Below are 21,361 nucleotides of genomic sequence, written 5' to 3' on the forward strand. Positions count from 1 at the left end.
CTACTATACATTCTCTTCTCATGATAACCAGAACTGTAAATACCTGAACACTCAGTCACTCCTGTATTTCTGATGGTGTTATTGACTGACCACGCTAGGTATAAGACGCAGGAGTGAATGAATGACTTCCATCAGAAACAACCCGTCACCCCTACTCCTCTAAATGTCTCGTTTAGAGAGTTCCCTCATCCACATTAGAAGCATTGCTATCATTTTGGTTTCCATTCTGAACCTGCCTCAGCAGTACAGCATGCAGGCTTCATAATGTATGTATGAACTCTTCTTAGACATTTATGTAAATGAAACCCGGTTTGACAAGCAAAGTATTTAATGTGAGTGAGATCAAGTGGGGATAAAGAGAGGATCACACATTTGAACTGTTTCTCATTAGAGCCATTTATTCAGTGATGAAAGAGGGGGCCATGGAAAATGTCATTAATGCATGAACCACCAATACGTGTGGAATAATAATTCGTCGGGTATTCGTCTGTGCATTTCACAAGACCCAAAAAAGAAATGTGTCGCTCAGACGTAAAAAGCCTCAGCTCTTGTCTTTCCCTAAAGACATTTGAGTTTAATTATATTTTTTTCTTTCATCTTTCGCTTCTATGCGCTGCTGTTGCAACACTGTGCGGCGGCAACTTTGTGGAAAAAATATTTCGATAAAAAATATATATGTAAAGGCCCAGTTTTATCAAAAGGCTTCCAGGATCCGGTCCAGAAGCTTTTCGCCGAGAGCCATTCTTAATCCCTCGATTAAAAGCAGAGAAGCTTATCTCACAAAACAGACATCCAAATCAATCCACATCAATCTGCTGCTAGCTCTCTGGAAAATATCAAAACAGAAAAAAGATGGTTCTCTACCCTGAATTGCTTTAAAAAAAAAAAAGACAGCACACGGAGTAGTGGGGGAATAATTCGTCTCACATTTATTTCCCTGCTGTGAGGGAACATTTGGTGAGATGCTACCGAGAGTAGATGGAAGGGCTGAAAGAAAAAAGGGGGTGACAAGCATCTCGTAGCAACAGACAGAGCTGCAGGGTTATTTCATTTTGTACAGATGACTGAAAGATTAGCGTGAAAGAGAGCCTGTGTATATATTTAGCTTTATGCCAAATAAACACGACAAATACACACAGACACACCTTTAGTTTGATTGTGTTTCCACGGTGGAATCATATTATTCATCGTGTGCACAATTTTAAAATACTGTAAAGGTTTTGTGACTTCACTGTAATTTGTAGTCACGTCTTTTCTGCCACACAATCCAGATCTGCATAGCTGTAATATTAGTACCACTTTCTCATAAGGCACTCTTTTTAAAGGGCTCATATCGGCAACTAACAGCTTTATTGATGGTTAATAAATGATCTATCAATTCTTTACAAATCAATTCTGCCATAATCGAATGGATGGTGTTTGTTCTCAGCAGGAGGAAGAGTCTATTATTAGTCCATTATTCTCCTCTAATAAAACATGTGATCTCTGACAACTTGTGCAGCAGAGGATGGTTTATTAAACAGCTATTATCCTTTATGACTGCAGACTGATTCCTATGAGACACTGTAATAATAAATGTAGATGACTTATTTAAGACAATAAAAGACCAGTGATCCTTTTATTTAGGCTTCGGCTGCAGACTTGATGGTTTAATTGAAAGTGAAAAACGAATTTGTTAATGTAAAAAGGCCTCACTGGCCACCTCTGGGTAGAGTTTGACAAAAATCATTTTTTATTTGATGTGTCTGCTAAGAAACTGTTACAAATGGCCAATCAAATGTTTGAGAAGTCAAGCAGTAGATGTCACTGTTCTTTTATAGATGCACAGAGAGAGATCTGACACCAGCCTGCTGACAGAAATAATAGGGGATAATGAACATAGCAAACAAAATAGCACCAGAGGAAAGCAGTGGGTTGAGATCATAAATGGCCTTCAGTACCACTGATAACAAATGCCCTCATCTTTGGCTTTTACACAACAGCTAAAGCCTGCACCTGTACACTTGTATTGTATGTAACCCCACATTTGTTTTTTAACATCCCAACTTGTCCAAGGGGCTCTTGGATGAGCTGAGTCAAGTTTGCTTCTTTCGCTGCGGAAGGATCTTGTTTGATCCACTTGAGCTCATCAACCTGACGACTGTGTGAAGCTCTTGCTCACAGGTCCCTCTTTAGCTGGAGCTTTCTGTCCCTGATGTGCTGGAGGAGGATCTTCCCTCTCTGCTGCACCATGTGGACGAGAGGCCTGAGGCCACTGACCCCACCTTGCCTGTCCCAGAATTCCCTGTCCGTGTAAAGGGAGCGTAGAAGGAGACTCTCCAGGCAGCCAGACTGTAGCAGCGACACAGCTTTTTCTGGAAACCTGACAAGACAAACCGCAAACAGCATTAGACTTCATCTGTCATAGAGTCTGTAACTGCTCAGGAGGTTAGAAAAGTCGACTAAAACCTATAGGCTGCCACATTGAAAGACGAGAAGAGACTTTTAGTTTTACTTTCCTCCTGACCAGAAGTGATACTATAGTAATAGTACTAATGCAGTTTTTGTGAACAGCACTTTAAAAGAAGATCTTACGATTTAAGATGCAACATTTGTCTAGTGAGTAATTAAACTCTAGATGATGAGATATGTGTGAATGTGGGGCTCAAGGAAGGCTGAGGTCAAATAAAGGTTCTTCCTCTGGGAGCTTTTTAATGCAGTCAGTATATTTAATCAGGCAGAATAAGTGAAGTGAAGATTTCCCCAGGAAACATTACAAACTCATCCTCTGGCGTCCATGAACATCCCCAACGCTACTGTTGAGGTCATTAATATACGTAGTGCTGGCTTGGAGTGAGAGGCAGGCAGACAAATGTCAGGGGGTCACCAAAAGTAATTAAGAATCATCTTCTACTCAGCACATTTATCACACAAAATGTATCGATGTGCATTTACTTTCACAGATTTAATATAGTTTGTACTGTCCATCCAGTCCTTGCATGCATATGGGAGTTCTTGAAATTGTCTTGAAAATGAACTTTTAGACACAGAACCTTGTCACATGCTTACATTCAATCTGTTCAAACTTCCCTTTCAGAGTGGTTGAGATGACTCAGACATGCTGCTGGTACAGAGTACAGTGCACAGTAACTGTGAACGACTCATCTTCAGTACATGCAAACATATGCAATCGAAGTTTAAACCTGAACCACATTCATAAACACAGATTCCAACATGCAAAATATAATATTTCAATATGCTATTTCATTTGTGTAGTGCCAAATCAACAACATACATTATCTCTTGTCACTTAAATAGTAGGTTTGACACCTTAGAAAGTTGAAGAGGAACTCCACAGTTCACACAATAAACAAGCAGTTATATATTTACAGGCTTGAGATGTGTTCATAATCCTGAGTGACAGACAAAGGGGGATTTCTATCAGACCTGATTCATTCAGCACATTGAACAGCAGGCTAATTGAATGCACACTAATCGAATCAGACGGACATTGTAACAAACCCCTAACAAGCTCTATACGTTTCTGTGCTGCTGGTTTGAAAGCTGGTCACCAGTGAAATGTGTTGTGGGATGTGTTTTATTATCTCTTGAAACATGTCCCTACATCAGAGGATGCCAGCTATGAGCCAAAACTGTGAGTTTCCGTCATGCTGCCTGCTGTCATTCACTGAGCCTACTGTGAGAGCATGAGGTTTCTTTATATTAAATCACAAATTTTGCATTCTCCTGCTTTGAGACTAAGTACTCACTCATCAATCCCTTCCACTAGCCTAAAGTTGAGGTTGTTGGTGGACTGCTGTGGTCTGCCGGCGTTGTCTATGAACACCAGTCTGGAGGGATCTGCCTTCCTCACCTAACACACACACACACACACAAAGAGAGACACTGTTAAACTCATTCTCCTCTTTTTTTCTTCTTCTTCTTCTTTTATATATACATGCACTTTTCAAAACTTGTTCATTTTGTTAAACTGATCACATTTGATTAAAGAGTTTGTTAAAGAAATATTATTTTCAGATTCCAAACATCCTGATATGAATAAATTCGTATTTCGCTGCGTGTCTATGTGTAAATGAGCAACTGAATTATTTTGTCACTGTGTCAACTGAATTTAACTCAACAAATTATATTTTTGACATTCTAAAAAACAGGTTAAAATGTCAACAGTTGGGCGGCTGTGGACGTAGAGTGGCTGTCCTTCAACCAGAGTGTCAACGGTTCGATCATCAGTCTTCCCCATCTGCCTATGTATGATACGGAACCCCTTAATGGCTCCTTATAGATGTTAAATGCACCAACTGTAAGTCAATTTGGATTATGTAATGTAACAATTGGTTTAATGCAATGCTATGCTTTAATTTATTTGTGTACGAGATTAATTTGAAAGCAGAAATTGGTTATTTATATGTAATTATCTTGGGAAAGTACATTTAGAATTTGTGAACAATAAGGGAACGATTTCTTCATTTATATTAACACATGTAATTACTTTTGGATACAGCAAAAAGCCACAGTCCTTAATCAGAAGAATGAAGTTGGCAAAACTAATGTTGGATAAAGATGTTACGCATCCAAGACGAGCAACAGTAGAATCACAGGCGTCACTTATAACATGAACATGGGTGTTTTGTATTTAACCATGACATGCTAATGTTGAGCTAAGACGCTTAAAATAGCTAAATGCAATATATCTATCAATCATTTTGTAATTACAGTGACACATTACATGCAAGTCAACATCAGCACAAAATAATGATTATAAGAATATTAACAACAGCTACCATGAACAATATTTATGGCTTCAGAAGCTCTAGAAGCTAATATTACAAATCATATGTACAGTTACACAATCAGCCTCTCCTCAGAAACAGCTGCCACATAAAAGCTCATTTGCTGGCTTTGAAAAATACACTGCAAGGAGCAGAATGTGTGCCTGTCACTGTATCACTGAAATCAATGTGTTTCCATTGAAGAATGGCAGCAACCAAATGTTTTGCAACAAAAACAAAAAAAGTCAGACGAGGTCAACATCTTTTTCTGCACCCCCACTGACATAGTGAATAATGATTTGATAGTAACAGAAAACAATGACATTTAAAGCTTTGAAATTAAATGACAATTTTGCCTCGCAGGAAAAAGCTGCATTTCATTTTCATCCAACACATCAATCACAGCACAGATCAGTAAACATGTCCTTGGATTTTTTGAATTATTTTTTGAGCCGTTACTGCAAATCAAAAGAAAACACAACAAAGGCCTGGTTGCATTTGGACAATGGCACAAAGAGGAATGGAGTGTGTTGTTACTGTTTATGATACACACCAGGATGTGAACCAGCTGCAGCTCCTTGGTGTGGCGACACTTTGTGTGCAGCAGGTTCTCCACGCAGACTTCTGTGGAATCAGGTGTGAAACCACAGCAGTACCTGTCCAGACGGTCGTTTACCTGAACCAACACACAGAGTCATATTTAGCAGATGAAGGTTTTGACATAAGTGCATCATTTTCCGCAGGGGACTGATACAAAGACCTTCTTGCCACAGGTTTTGCATATCAGTCTCCTCTAGGAGGAGGCTGTAAGTGTTGTATCCTGCCAGGAAGATCTATATTTGTCTTCACATTTCCCAAAATAAGACACTGGAATTTAACATTGATCAACATTAAAGCAGTAACAGAAAAAGGATTTCCGTGTTCATTTTATACATTTTCTATTTAAAAAAAAGTTTTAAGATAGATCCCATCGTATACAGATGAGCCCACATTATAGAATAATAGAGGCGGACCAAATATCCCAATGTGGGTCTTTTTCTGCAAACTGTGCAGTGCTCTCAGCATGGTGCGGTCTGGGGGTGACCCTAAAGTGGCCCATGTGCTAAATGGTGAATACAGCTATGGCTTACTTGTGGCCCAGATCTTGCAAACCGAGTTGGACCGCTCCAGTGCCTTCGTTCCATGTGGGCCGCATGTGTGGAAAGTGGACCAAATCTGGGCCATAACAATTTCGGTATGTTGAAGAGGACTAATAAAAAGTGTATTTCAAAGAAGATCAACTATTAAATGCAGGACAACCAAATTCATTGAAATGTACTATTTGTTGGACTGGATTAAATTGTGTGCAGTTACACTTCATGGATGTTGGAACTGTTTTCTGGGAGGATGAACTGTACATGAACAGACCTATCAAACACAACAGGCTATTAAGAATAATCGATTAATGAGCCCAACACATTTCAGCTATTACGAAAACAAGAAAGATTGAGCTGATTTAAATTATCTTTAGTGTTGGTACAATATTATACAGGCCTATGTCACAAAAGTTTATATCTATCATCAAATATTAGTTATATCCTGGAATAAAAAAATAAAAAAGTGATTTGGAAAAGAGAGCACTTTTGAATGAAGGCCGGCTGGTTAGATAATCATACATCTGCATGAATATGAACATGAGGCCAAGTGAAAGCAGAAGAAAAAGGGCCCTCTCTTTCAAGAAGAGACTCTCTGGTAGCTGCTGACCTGCACACACTGCTGTCACTGTCTTCAGTGTATTCTGCCCAGTGCCACTCTTTAAACCAGGTGGCCTTGCACAAGCGAATGATGCTAACCAGTGGATTTTAAAGGTTCAGTGTATAGAATTTAGCGACATCTAGTGGTGAGGTTGCGTGTTGCAGCTAAATACCCCTCACCTCACCCTCCCCTTCCAAACATGAGAACCTGTCAAGTTTGGGCTGCTGAAAGAAACATGGCGGCCCATTCTAGAATAAAGAAACCAACAATTCATACAATTAAGAGGAAACACACTAGTGAAAATATCACTAGGATTATTTATTATTCTTCTGATGGTCTGAAGGACACTGCACCTGCCTCTTGAGAAGCCTCAGAAGGCAGGAAAGGAGGAGGAGTGGTACAGCTGAGTGGGTTTGACTGGGTTTACTGCAGCTGCCCCTGTTACTGTCGACCAACTGGCACAGATCTGGAAGGTTCCGATGTCAACTTGTCAGCTTTTGTTTCTGTCTCTCTCTCAGGGGCTTAGCAGTCTCAGAGGGAGCTTTTGAAAACAAATTGAATATCCACATCATACACATGTGGGCCACTTTAGGGAATGATGCGGCCTTCTGGCCTTCTTATGGCCTGAACAAAATAAATGTGAGCCTAAAGTAGCCCACTAGTAAAGAAGCAAATGTGACTCAAATATATACCAACACAGATGTGAGCTTTTTGGCAAACATAAAGTTCTCTAGGAAGGTGTAAATCTAAAGTGGCCCATGTGGTAAAAGGTGAATACTGGCCAAATAGCAAAAAACTAAATTGGGTCACCTTTAGTGTACATGTGGTATTCCTATGGCTGACATGTGGCCCAGCTCTAGGAGACGGGAGCAGACACACAGCATGTGGGCTTGATGTGTGGGATGTGGGCCAAATGTGAGCCAAAACGATTTGGCCAAGTGGGATTCCTTTGAAATTTCTATAAACCTAATTTGACCCAAACTGCAAGATATGACCTCCAGATGATGTCCCAAAAATGGGTCCAGACGTTCTCCAGAGTTTGTCTTGAACAGATGAACAACGCAGCTTCTCTGCACAGACACGTTCACAACAACATAGAAATCTCAGATTTTTGTTGACAGCACGTCAACACAGATGTTGTCTCTCATCACCAAAAGCTCTCATGAAAATCTTCGTCAGTGTCTTCTACACGTAGGGCACTGCACTATCTGGAGATATGTTTATTTGTTATTTCTACAGATTATTTGCAGTAAAACTCCACCTCCATTATTTCCTCTCACTTGCTGTATTGTATTGCTTTTAGGAGACTTCTCACCCTGCTGACACATTTCACTCCCATACTGAAAACACTGATTTTGAGTTTGGTCCAGCAGTTTCGTGGAGACTGAGCCAATATTGACTTACACTGCCACTGAACACCAGCAGGCCTCAGGGAAACACAAGATGTGGTGCTGTGCTGCCTAGCACACACTGTGCGATCTGATGTTCAGGAGGTCAACATGATTCTTCCATTCAAACCTTATTTCCTTCGTCTCCACTCGCACTCTCTCCAGCAGCATCATATCTTTCACCTCCCTTGTTCCAGTCTCTGGTGCTAAGTGCTCATTGCTATTTCTCTATTGTACTGCCTGTGTTCTCTTTTAGCCGAGGCTGCTATTATAATGTCAAATTCAAACAAGTAATTCCAGTGCTGTTACAAAAATAACAAATTAATTTATTGACCCATCTATCCACCCCGCTTGATTTATTAACACTAACTCAACATGATACAAAACATTAAATTAAAAGCGACCCATTATATTGTACTTTAATCTGTAATTTAAATACATAAAGTAAACATATTGGGAGATAATTTGATTTGGCTCTTTATAAAAAGAAAACCGACTTGACTTCAACAAGACTCTTAAGTTTAACAGTTTTGTGTTTCAGCATAAAGTGAGAGCCTCAAACAACTGTCCCTTTTTCTATCTATTAAATTAGGAAATGGTTCTGGAATGAGAATCGATTCTGAATCTAATCGTGACGCCAATGTTTTTTCTTTTTTATTCTATAAGACTCATCTCTGATTCCATCACATCCAGGAGGCTTATCTTTACTGTTCGGGGTGTACAAATTGTTTGAGATCAATAACTGCAAATCATTTTGCCTCTCTAGCCGCTAGCAAGGCTGTCAGGAATGATTTTGGATGGATGGATGGATGGATAGATGGCGAAATACATAGATAGATAGATAGCATGTTTGACCATTATCAAACTTTTAAAGTGTTATGTTGCATCTGTATCAGACCTGCTGGAGCCATCCATGTTTAAAACCTGCACTCAATGGTCTCATTATCCTCGGCACCTCTATCTTCCCCGGGGTGTCCTTCACTGCCACTGTGTAATTGTGTGAAGCAGTGAGTGTGTTTCCCTCCCACTGCTCCCTTCGCGCCTCTGGTGTGCGGATCTCTGCTATCAGAGCCCAGGGAGGTGGTACAGGAGCAGGTAGGAACAAGTGTTTAGAGGCACACTCATCGGCTCTCAGCAGATCAATAGAAGGCTATTAGAGCTTGGCCCTGTTACAGGGATTGACTTCTGCCGGTGAGGGGCAGAGATCTGCCTCATGGGTTATTCATATTCTGCCCCACACACACACACTGCAGATGTGTTGGATACACATTCCATCTCAGTGTGCGAACAGATGAAAAAGCAGAACAAAATGACTACGAGAGGGTGTGAAACTCAGGCGGCGGTATAAGTGGAGTGTGTCCGGGCAACCACAACAATGAGACGGTAAAATGGGAAAACAGCAGTGAAAGGTTCTGCCTGAAGAACTGAGCCTGAAATACATTCACAGCAAGTGCTCACATATGAGAGTAAATGCATGGAGTGTTGCTATGGAGAGGCACAGAAACATGCAGCACCCTCAGTTTCCTAATGAACGGTGACAACGGCGGCTTAACACAAATAAGATGTTTGTGCAGTCACAGCAGAAAACACTGGCTGATGGTGACAAAAACATATCAGCTAGTAATCTGGTTACTGTGGCCTTTGTGATCTATTCTTTGAAGAATAGAAAATAGAAATCAAAGCCGAATGGAACTATTGAAAGAAACCTGTATTATAGATATTTTATATAGATAATAGACCTATTTATAAGAATACCATTCCAATCACAAAGTGAGTTTGGCTTTATGATGTGAAATATGTTAATCCTAAATCATATAACACGTGTTTGCCATTAGCACATAATACGAATACAAATATAATTCTTAAATAATACGAAAAATACACAATGTGTGTAAACATACATAGTTTATACATAAAAAAGCAACATTTCCTCAGTGCTTATTATGCTGAAGGTTAGAAGTATATTATAAAACAAGAAATTAAGAATTTGAGGTGCATTTTAAAATTGAATTTAATAATAAGTATTTTTTTCTGTAGCATACATCAGAAAAAATTCATAAAACCAAAAGGGATGAATTTATATTTTTTTCATTTCATTATGATTTTTCTGATTTATTGATTTATCACCATTCCAATATCTTTACAAAGCTTTTCTTGATTGTCAATTACTCTGGCGGGGGTGATTACTTTACAAAAGTGAATTTAGCACCTGCAGAGGAGGAGGGGGAGTGCTTCTGAATTTTGCTTTAAGCAATTTCTGTTCTTGTCAGTGCTCAAGCTGTGAAAAACTTGTTTACACACTTCACGCTCTCTCACCTAATCACCATGGCAACCTCATCCTCATCTATCCATCCATCCACGGGAAGTCACTGCTAAACACTAAACGCAGGTTCCCCAAGTTCATTTAGCATAGAAACAACAGCTCCACAGGGATCATTATCAGCTGACACTTTATAAATGAGCTCAACTCAAAATGTAAATCCAAGCGCATGCACGCTAGACACGCACACGCACACACATGAAGAGTTGCAGTTTGTAGGTGCTGCTCATTAAATTGAAGCACTATGTAGAAATAAGCCTGAGAGTTTCTGCCTGCTTGAGGCACCATACTGTTTCATCTGTCAAAAATTAAATAATTAAATTCAGGAAGGAGGAAAGTCACACTTTCATCATTATACTCTATAAGAGCGCTGCAGTAAGTTAGCCCTGTATGGAGGGAATGGGCTGGAGTTAAGGCAGAGAGTTGTACTTATTCCCTAAGAATCAATTTTCTTCACAACTCCATGTGGATGCAGCAGGGAGCTTGTTAATTGTCTTATTTCATACAGAGACTGTGCTGGATAAATAATCATAACCTGTTATATATTATATGCAGTCACAAATCGATTAAACATGTTTTTAAAAGAGTCAGAGTAATCTTAAACACAATGTAGGTACAGTTAACACACACATATATATAGCAGAGCTGCTGTCATAACTCAGATGATGGACAAGTTATAAAATAGAGATTTCATTAGAAATCAGCTTTCGATAACTTCTGGTTAACAAGAAGTACACTGAGACCAAAATTACTACAATATCTTATACATTCTTTTCTATTTCATGAAGGAATCCTCCTTGTTGCCAATCCTCACATTTATATACTCCTACACATTAAAGGTTTATTTCCACCTTAACAATAATTCAATTGTAGTGTTTCTCTCCTGGAACAAGGCAGAGCATGAGAAAGTATTTCTTACCTGTAATAAAAAGTCAAAAAGAGCCAGTCTTCCCCACTCTAAGTGGTGGACTCCCACACAGGGCGTAGACCTCAGGTCAGTGTCACTCCCACAGTGCAGCAGCAGCAGTTTCTGGTACTGAACCCAGCTGAGTGGTACTGAGTTCTGGTCATTGTCTGTATCGGTGAGGTGCTGAATATCTGGGTCCCACCACAGTACCGGCCTGGGGGGTCCCCTGATGTAGCGATATGGTAGAATGTCACTGGTGAAAGTCCTCAGCACTGCAGGGAGGCTCCTGTTGAGTCCCAGCACTCTGTCCAGGTGGAAGGCAAAGACCTCGAACCAGTCATCAGTGCGTTTGATTAGGCAACAGCGCCCCTGCTGGCAGCGGTCACTGTGGCTTTCTGGATTTCTCTGCCCGTGTCCATGCTGAGGAGACTCTCTCATCTGTGATGGCTCCTGTGATAGAGAAATTACATTATATAAATATTATAAATTTAATTTACTTTTCCTTTATAAAACAATTAATTGTATTGAACATATGTTAGATAAACAAACAGATTCACTGGCTTTATTTCTATATGTTGAATCCCGACACTAGATATGTCGTGGGTATATTCCCCTGACAGTGAGTCCACACAGACAGAGCCATTACAGCTGGTTTTCAGTCCAAATGTAAATCGAATCCAGACGTTAATTGATGTGAAACTGTACAATCGAAGTATTCATTCACCACCTGAGTCCGGTATAGATTCAGTTACTAAGAGTCTCTAGGGGGAGAGTAAGGTTTTATTTTCATTGTTGGCTTCTTTCAGCCAGTTTTTGAGCATGTGTCATTTATGTTATTACTCAGCTTGCTATGCAATGTTGAAATAAACCAAAGTTATCCTTTGACATCACATATACAATTAATTGATAGAGGACATCTCAAATTTAAAGCACAATCCCAATATTAATCCTAAAAAATGTGATTATATATTTTCCTCAAATAGTTCACTCCTATATATAATTAATTCCATCTATTGATTCTATTCCATCTGTTCTAGTTTTTGCATATGATTGGCATGTAAATTATAAATGTTTCATATGTTACTAATAGTTTATTTGTATTTGACAAAACATAAATAAACCAGAAAACAACATTAATTTTGCCAAGACATTGCAGTTAGAAAAAGGAAGGAAAACAAAAAACCTTTCTTTACACTGTACTTAATGTTCTGCTTTTTCCTATTTTAAGTACTATTGCTACTTCTCCAAAGGTCTACACAGAGCACTACATAATGTTTCATTTACTTTAAATTCATTTCAAATAACCCTCTGAACATTATTGAATTAAAACAGTCTATACCTTCTGGTGTACAAGCTGTTCCAGAGCCACTTGGAGAACCTGTCCATGTCCAGGCACCCTGGCCTTACTGACCACTTCCCCCCCGGCAAGGAGCTCCATCTTCTGGATGTCGTCAGGGCTGAGCCAGGGAAGAGGCTGTGGACTAATCCTGACCCTCCTGTGGTCACTGTCTGGGAAGTCCTGCTCTGAAAAAGTCTGGCACCAGCTGCTGTCATCTGCCTTTAAGGCTGCCTCAGCTTTGGACGAAGCTTTTCTATGGTCCAATGACCTTGGATTCTTCCTCACAGGGGGATCCTCGGACAGATTGTAGTGTTTTTTTAGATCCCTGGAGGGCTTTTTCACAGCCTGCTGCTCTTCATAGATTTTATCAGATTTCCCCACGTGCGTTGTTGCCTGTCTGTGTTTACCCAGGGTCTGGTGATGTTCGGCTAACTTTGCACTTGTATGGCTGCCATGTATTTGCGTGTCTGTATTCCTGTCTGTGTGTTTACCCTCCCATCTGCCCGCCTGTCTGCCTGCAGCCCGTCTCTCACTCATTAGGATATCTGCCTGAGCAGGGATATGTGCTGTGGTGGATTTGCCCCTTTCAAGATGAATGTTTGTCTGAGCACTGTGCTTTACCACAGCATTGTGGTTGCTGGGCTTAATTCTATGCCTTGGCCGTGCGTTGTTGACTATAAACTGTGGGAGATGATGGTGACTGGCTGGGTGCTGCATGGCGCCTGCCATCGCTTTGTTTTTGTGTTTATTTCTGTCTAAGTCTGTGTGACTTTCCTCTTGCGCTCTGTTGATGCTGTTTTTGTCATTGCCCGGTGGTATATGGTGCACAGACAGTTTAGATGCCTCTTTTCCTCTGCTGCTTCTCCGGGCCTCATTATGGATGTGAGTGGATGGCTGCTGAAAGATGGTGGCTGGAGGGGGCTCCACAGCCCTGGGCCTGGATCTGAGCTCCCCAGCAGAGCTCAGGACACGGGATGACCGGCGGTCAATGTCCACCGGCGGTGTGGGGAGAGGTAGAGTGATCGTCATTACAGAGATTGTGAGGAGGAGGAGGAAGAGGGGGCACAGGAGGAGCAGCCATTTCTGGCCACAGCAGAGCTTTGACCACACTCGCCAGGCCTGCAGAGAAAAAACAGCCAAAAGGAAAAAAGAGGCAAAATTGCACGTTAGAGGGGAAACGACAGAAGCATAGCAATAATAAAGTGGAACCGTTTATTTCAAAGATAGCATTTGCTCTAAACAGAGAGGATTCCTACAGGGTTAACCACAGGCTGCACTGAGATCTCTTGGCTCCGAGCACGCGGAAAGCAAATGTTCAGGACTTATTCTCTGTAAAAAGGAGGGAGAAGAAAAAACAAATAGCGCTTTGCCACATTATTCCGCTTTGTTCTCTGATAACATAACAGTAATGTGTGACCTTTGAGTGTTTATTCCCCAAAATGGAAATGAGGGAGTAAAAGAGGAATTTGGTTACAAAGAGAGAGAGAGAGCAGAACTAAAACATCGTGGCAAAATATAAAGCTGGTGACAGCCGGCAGTGTGTCTCCACTACCTCACAGCAGAATTAGATTTACCCAACTGAGACCAATACGATTGTGACATGCCCATAATTCAGTGTTGCCTTCTGCATGCAATGCACAGCAAGGGGAAAAGCCGTATCTCACTAAACACCCTGTCACTGCTCCAATATGGCCTACTCTATTATAAAAGTAATTTTGCTGTAGGAAGTCAAAGTCTTTTCCCGTGATTCAGTGTGTTTTCAGTGTGGAGTTGAGGAAAACCATAACTTATTTACATTAAATGCATTTAAACAGCGAATTGCTGAAATCGGGGGAAAAAAGGCTAAAAATACCTACTTTTAATATCAAGTATTCAGTTCTTACTGTTTATATTAGAAATCATGTGAACATAAAATACAATTAAAATTGTAGTAGTGAGGGCTGGTAATTCCTCTGCAGACACGGTGGCCATTCAGTGGAAAGGTAAACATTCAAAGAGGAAGCATATCCCAGAAATGAATCTTCCTTTCATTCCCAAAAACTGGAATCATGCCAAACACTGAAACATGAACCATGCCCCGTTTTTTTTCTCCTCACCCACTTTCGAAGTGAAGCCATAGGTGAAAGGCTGCAGTTTTCTCTATAGAATGACCTAGATAGCTGAAGCCTCTCCGCTTTTCCCCCCCAACTTCTCTCTCTCTCTCGCTCTCCTTCCCTTCATTTAGGTGAGGCAGAATGAAGGAATGTTTCAGACCCTTGAGACGTCTTCCCCATCCTGGAGCCGTTAACAACATTCCCAGGTCCCTCCACCTGTGAAAGGATCCCATTATTCTTCCACTGGACTGGAATGCCTGAACCAGGCTGCCTGCGCTGGCAGCTGAGGTCCTGAGAGAGGTTGACATATAGTAGAGTCCTAATGTATCAGCCAGACACATATACATATTTAACCAATGCTGGAATGCACTTTTATGTTGTTACAGTGCTGAGTATGGGCTCCTGCTATTGAATCTACAGCACCACAGCTACAATGAGCACGTTTCAGTGCACAATGGAATGAAAATGGGACAGAGAGCAGTTTAATGCCACTGAGCTACTGCATTTAATGTGGGACTTTTGTGGATCACTGTATGAATGTTATCGTTGTTGAGACTTCTTATAGCTCAGTCCACTGGGTTTGATTTTACAGCGGATGCTATCACTGCCTTATTCCAGTCAAATGAGGTAGTGTTTAACTTAAATGTAATGTATGCAAGCTCCTTCACTTGTGACTCTGAGGTTTCTGGATTCTTTGTCCCTGTTAAAAAGTAGATTTGGTTGTTTTTCCTCACTCTATTGAGGGTTAAGGCCAGAGGATGCTGCACCTTGTCAAGCCCTTTGAGGCAAGTTACGATTTGTGAATATCGCAATTTTCCTGATACGGTTAGAATTATTTAAATGCCATTAGAACCATGGTTTGGGTTGATACTGTCCAGCATCAGCCGAAGTCAGCAAGTCTCCAATGCACAGACGCGCAGGCGCAGCAAGCAACATATATTTAATTTGTGTCGTAAAACACGGTGGAGTGTGAAGAGTAAGTAAGTAATAGGGACTCGATGGAACTGGGGAAGGTACGTTTTCAGTGTTACCTAATTCCTTTAGACCCAGTTGCAGACGCCTGCTGTAGTTTATCAGAGGATGTAGAAAAATACATATTCAGTTGGTCTGCAGATGTTACAGGCAGATGTTTGTGGCATTAGAAGGTAGATATCTGCTGCTGTCTATTATTCGTCACTTCATTATAAACTCTTTGGTCCGGTCATGGTCCTGTAAAATGATGAATCAGATTTTCCCGTGTTCTGATTGGTCAGTTGCGCCATTGACAGGTATCATGAACTAAGCGTGCTCCAGTTCGGGTTAGTGATTCAGAATAAGTTGCCATGGGGATTTACCCTGTAATAAATGAACCAGTTTTGTAGGCCTGAAAAACAAAACCCTTCAGTCTTGTTTTCGTTGCCGTGTGCCATCTCTTTCTTAATCCTGCATCCTCCTCTGTGTTCGGGCTTGTTGTGGCTGAGCAGGCATGTAGAGCTGTAGAGTGTGAATGTGTCAATGTGAGTGTGTGATGTTGATCCTCTTAAAGGCCTCTCTGCAGCAAAACATATAACATATGTACATGTATGTTGCATGATATGGTTGGATGTTCTGTGATGTGTGTGTTTTTTTTGTTGTGACACACTTTGACCTGCAGAGTGAAGACTTTGACAGAAAACACTGTGAGACGACTTCATAAACGCACTGGGAGTGGATTTGTGGGTGAATGCAGACACAAAGCCACACATACACACAGACAGACACACACACTTGCTGAGATAATAATCACATTGCCTATAACAACACGGGTGACAGAAACTTAGTTATGCTACCATTTTTCATATTCTGTCAGAGAGAAAGATTACTGGCAGGCTAAAGATATTTTCTGCTTGTTATCTCTCCAAGTTCACTCTCTTTCTGACAGGTTATTTGTGTCTGTGTTCCTCCCTCCCCCTTTGTCTGGCTTGTCTTGTCTCTGACAAGAGCCAGAGGCCAGCAGCCCCCCCGGCCTAAACCCACACCCACCCACACACATGTATATACGTACACACGTCTGCCCTTAATAACCTCTCGCCTGCCCTGACAGGCTGGTGTCTGACTATTTGACAGCTCCCTGTCTCTTCTTCTTCTTTCTCTTCTGCTCCTGCTCTTTTTAATATCCTTCTTTTTCTTCTCTGCCAGCTGAGGGCTGCAGGCGAGGTATGCAGCATGAGGCGGAACCATGCAACAGGTGCTGCAGCTCGCCAGGAGGGCTGAGGATGTCTCTAAGCAGAAAACTCTGATTCCATCTTCTCATCTGTGAAACGTTAAATCAAGAGGCAAGTAAGAAACAATGGTGAACGAAATCTATAGCAGCATGTGAGATGTGAATGAGCTCTGTCCAAAACTATTACAACCGTCCTATAGCAGAGAACAACCAGAGAAGGCAGGAAACAGAGCAGATGGAGTTGTTCACGTTAAAAAATAACTGGAAACTGGCCATCAGTGGGGAGTGCTTTAGCTAACCATCTGTGCTAGTTGGTGTTACACAGTTAAAACACAGATACAAGCTGGTTTACTAACGTTACAGGGCGCTCAATTTATTCAGATGATTAAATAACGTATAGCAAGAAAGGGAAGGAGCTGGCTAGTCATGTGTTGGGCGTAAGCCATTCTAACTAAGCCTGCACCTGTATGGGAACGATGGGAGTATTATGTGTCCAAAATGGCACCAAATCTGTCATTGCACTTCCTCGGCCCATTTAAAATAGACACTCGTCAAATGTGAAAACAATTCGATGAACAATTTGTGAGAAATTAGTTCCACAGACAGACATTTGTAGATTTAGTGTTACATCAAATAATAGAGGGTAAGCGAGCCACTCCATCTCAAGCTCAAATCTCAAATCAAAGACCAACCAATTTATCCATTGGTCATTAAAAATCCACCAATGTGATCGATATTGTTACGAGAGTATATATCTGCGGATGTGAGCTGATATGAAAACGTTAGTTGCGAGAGACTTCACTCAAGTTTGAAAGCACAACATCCTTTCACTAAGAGGCATGCTCCAACATGAAAGATACAGAGTCAGTGTGTGTGGGTGTGTGACCAGCTCTTAACTGTCCTGAAAGTGCAGACCCGTGAGGAAACAGTAATCTTACATGTGCTGCACCATCCCATTTTATACACACATGTCGTTTTTTTTTCTCTGCATCCATTTTGACAAGAACCAGAGCAGCCACGTGTTACAATGTCACTGTGCACGACCTGCAAGTGCTCACTTCATCCCCAGGGCTCCAGCAGCACCTCTTTCTCATGGACGTACGGTAACTACGTCACTAGATAAAAACTCAAAAGATCACAAACGTCATTAGTCTTGAGACCTTATGTAGAACCTTATTATCTCATTATGGACCAGAGCGATGGACTGAAATGAGGAATAATTATAATAAAACTAATATGGCTGCTGAATAAATGCGGGAAATTGGGAAGTGACAAGAAGAAAGAGGGCAAATGCAAATCTTAAGATCTAAGCAGATTCAATGGGAAACATTAAGTGTGTGTGTATTCAAGCTGTCAACAGTGGCCTCGTTCGTTGGGATCGGACGTTAATAAAACCAGTCAGCTCCTTTTTCTCCGTCTCACATTCACAAACAAAGTCGAGCACATGAGAAAGAATGCAAGGAAGATGCAAAAGCAAGGCAACATGAGCAAACTGATGCAGCACGACGTAGAGTGCATTCAGCTGCGGCTCAGTTTATTGTGTCAGGATGATGACAACACAGGAAAGATGAAAAGTAAATGTCCTCTCCAGAAAGATCACAGCCTGCCGCCATTCAATGCGACTACAAAGACAATAATGAGAGAGAAGCAAAAAGAAGAGGAGGTGAGGAAGGAAGATTGTATTTTAAAATGTCTTTATTTAAGTTTTAACTGTATGTGCTGTACTAGCACAAGGGCTCACATGCCTGAAGAAGTTGAGTTAAGTAAATAACTGTTATAATACTAACCAATATTTGTTTATTAATACACAACCACACACACACACTCAGACATTTATAAACCTATCTTAGTGACAACACTCATTGACATAATGCATTCCCTTGCCCCTTACCTTAACCATCCAAACTAAATGCATAACCATTTCCCAAATACTAACCTAATTCTAAACCTAAAACCAAGTCTTTACCCTTAAACAGTCCATGAAAAGCGGGTCAAAATGTCCTCACTCTGTAGGTTGTAGGCTCAAAATGTCCTCACCAAGATATCTGTTCAAGTACACACACACATGCACACACACACACGCACATGCACACACTGAAATGAAGACAGTTCCCTATGTGAACGGAATGATCTCTGTATGAAGTTTCCATGCATTTTGCACACTGGTTTATGCATCTCAGTACTATCCTATGAAGGAAGTAGGAGTACACCTAATGATTTCCACAGATGAAACTTAACACAGCTATTCCTGTCAGTGTCCCTCTGTCCTGCTGTTTCTTACGCTTCCCCGTGGATTCATCGAATCGAATAACAGAGTTGAAATTTGAGATAGAATACATCAGTCGCCCTTCCTGAGGAGAAGTGGAATATTTCTAATGAAGAGGCGATACAAGGGCTCTATGTTCTAAAATATTTTACAACTCACAGCGAGATGTACTCTTAAGCTTGAAATCTTAAATCCACTGAACTGAAAAGCATGGACGTAATTCCCAGCACAAACTCCCACAAAGCCAATCAAGTCATTCCCTATTTCAGCGCTCTTCATTAAAAACTACCTCACCTGAGCGAACTCAGCCTTCGAGCCCACCATTTTCCTATTGTGCTCCCAGACGTTATTAAAACTTCTTACCAATCTTTAAATCACGTATGGTCCACTGGGAGTGTTTCATCATGACCATGTAACCAGCACAGTCCCCACACAGTTTCATAGAGGTACTCAGTTTAGTGTGGTACTTACTTGACAGAAGTGTGCAGGTTTAAAAGTCAGGTTTTAAAGACTCAGCTACTCATCTCTTTTCTAATCACTCAAACCTAGATCTGATCTTTATAAAAAAATTAAAATGAATGACTAACCTCAAAGCAGCAAAGCTCAATAACTTTTATTTCCTAGAGTGGTTAAAACTGCTCTATACTGCAACTCTCGTAATGCAACTAAATATTGTCTCTTGTGTGGCCACGTACAAGTACACAAGTACAAACCCAGGTCTTTCAAACTCAATGCCCCCAGGGTTTAAGCTTTCTAAAAAAATGACAGTCTGCAAACTTGAACCTGAACAACATCATCAGGAATTATTTTCTCATAGAAAACCTTATAATATTCTCCAGAGAGTAAACCCAGGCTCATTAGCACAACCAGACTTCCTTCTTGAACTCCTCTAGCATGTGGTGAGCTTTCATGAGAAAAGCCACAAACATCTGCTTCGAGCTGAGATCAAGTGAGGAATGCATCTTCACCTTCCTCCAACTTTATTTGATTAGCTTGCATGCCAACAAACAGGGCCTGCTCTAATTCCAATACAGGGGCGGGGATGGGGATGAGTTTATCCGGGAAGAGACACAGGTTTTAATCATTTTCATATTTTTGTCAATTAAAAAAAATCTTTCTTGTAAGAATACATGAGCAGCCAGTACTAGTCACAAATCTCTCAGTCCTCTAAACACCCTAGCTGCTGCTCCATAGCACAAAATGATCATAAGAGATTCATATAAATTCCTCAGAACTTACTTAATTTCTATGTATAAAAACATTTTCCAGTCTGGACCAGTCTGAACTGGAAAATTAGTTTTTGGAACAGAAAGTCGAGCCCTGTTTCCTGCATGATGTGATTAATGCCAGTGCTTCACAACACTCACAGTCCTCGTTCCTATTGGCCTCCATTAAATACAAATTAGTGCAACTGAAAAATGATTCTAAACGAGGCTGAACACCAGGTTGAAACACAAGCAGAGACTGAAGATCAAACTGGAATCACAGTTTAAACAGGGTAATACGGTAACGTGTGGTCCAAACCAAAAACTCATGCCATCCAATCTGAGCAAATATAGAGATGTTTTACAAATAAACACACACATCCCAACCTGTATAAATGTTACAACCAATGTTTCTAACAATACAAGGCACCACCTTGGATTAAAGACAATAAGATAATGGAAAATAATCTGTTTTATAATCAGGGATTTCTGTCTCTGCTTTGAAGGAATAAACAATAAATGGGGATTTATTTAAAGTTAAACGTCTATAAGCAACTAGATAAATGAGGCATTAATAATGAACACTTAACAAGGAGGTCAGAAGGGAACGGCTGAATCAAGTTGATGTGTGAATGACAAAATGAGCTGTTTTTTAAACAGTTGGGGAAGTATGGAACTAAAACATGAGAACCATCCAGCATTGACTCTTATCGTAGTCAGCAAAATAACGGTTTGCCTGTTTTTGCCGAGCAAGCTTCTTTCAGTTCCATGTTGACTTTACTTTACTCAGAGGTTCTAGGACGCCGTGGTTGCTAAGCAACAAGGGTCTGATAGCCGGGCTGCTCGGCAGAAGTTCTCACACCAGTGGAGGGAGCAGACTTCTTAAGACTGATGAGAATCTTTGGAAGCAGACAGTGGATGTGGAGGGATGTAGACTCTGTGTAGATCTTATGGTAAGTGAGTTTTGTTTGTATATATACTGAGGTTTGTTTCAGCTGCAGATCAAATGCACACAAATCTAGAAAAAACACACTGCAGTTGTCTGCCTCTGAAAACCAGTTCAGTTTATGTCTCCTTATTTCAAGATAATTCTTTTCCCCAGATGCATATAATGTCATTGTGACCTTAACCTTTTACGTTAGGATGAAGTAAAATGAG

The 21,361-nt window shown here is 40.8% G+C and overlaps 1 protein-coding gene across 1 annotated transcript in view; it reads right to left on the reverse strand.

Annotated features, from left to right (window-relative positions):
• Nucleotides 1-380: 380 nt before the first annotated feature.
• The window catches only part of gask1a (golgi associated kinase 1A), a 28,484-nt gene continuing 7,503 nt past the window's right edge, over nucleotides 381-21,361 (reverse strand). Inside the window, exons 2-6 of the mRNA XM_062398390.1 lie at nucleotides 12,458-13,576; nucleotides 11,131-11,568; nucleotides 5,323-5,445; nucleotides 3,750-3,853; nucleotides 381-2,362 (exon numbers count right to left, since the gene is read on the reverse strand). Coding sequence (XP_062254374.1) covers nucleotides 2,158-2,362; nucleotides 3,750-3,853; nucleotides 5,323-5,445; nucleotides 11,131-11,568; nucleotides 12,458-13,576 — 1,989 coding nt within the window. The 3' untranslated portion in view covers nucleotides 381-2,157. The remainder of the gene's footprint in view (nucleotides 2,363-3,749; nucleotides 3,854-5,322; nucleotides 5,446-11,130; nucleotides 11,569-12,457; nucleotides 13,577-21,361) is intronic.

This window comes from Platichthys flesus, chromosome 11, assembly GCF_949316205.1.
Source record: "Platichthys flesus chromosome 11, fPlaFle2.1, whole genome shotgun sequence".
NCBI classification, from domain to species: domain Eukaryota; kingdom Metazoa; phylum Chordata; class Actinopteri; order Pleuronectiformes; family Pleuronectidae; genus Platichthys; species Platichthys flesus.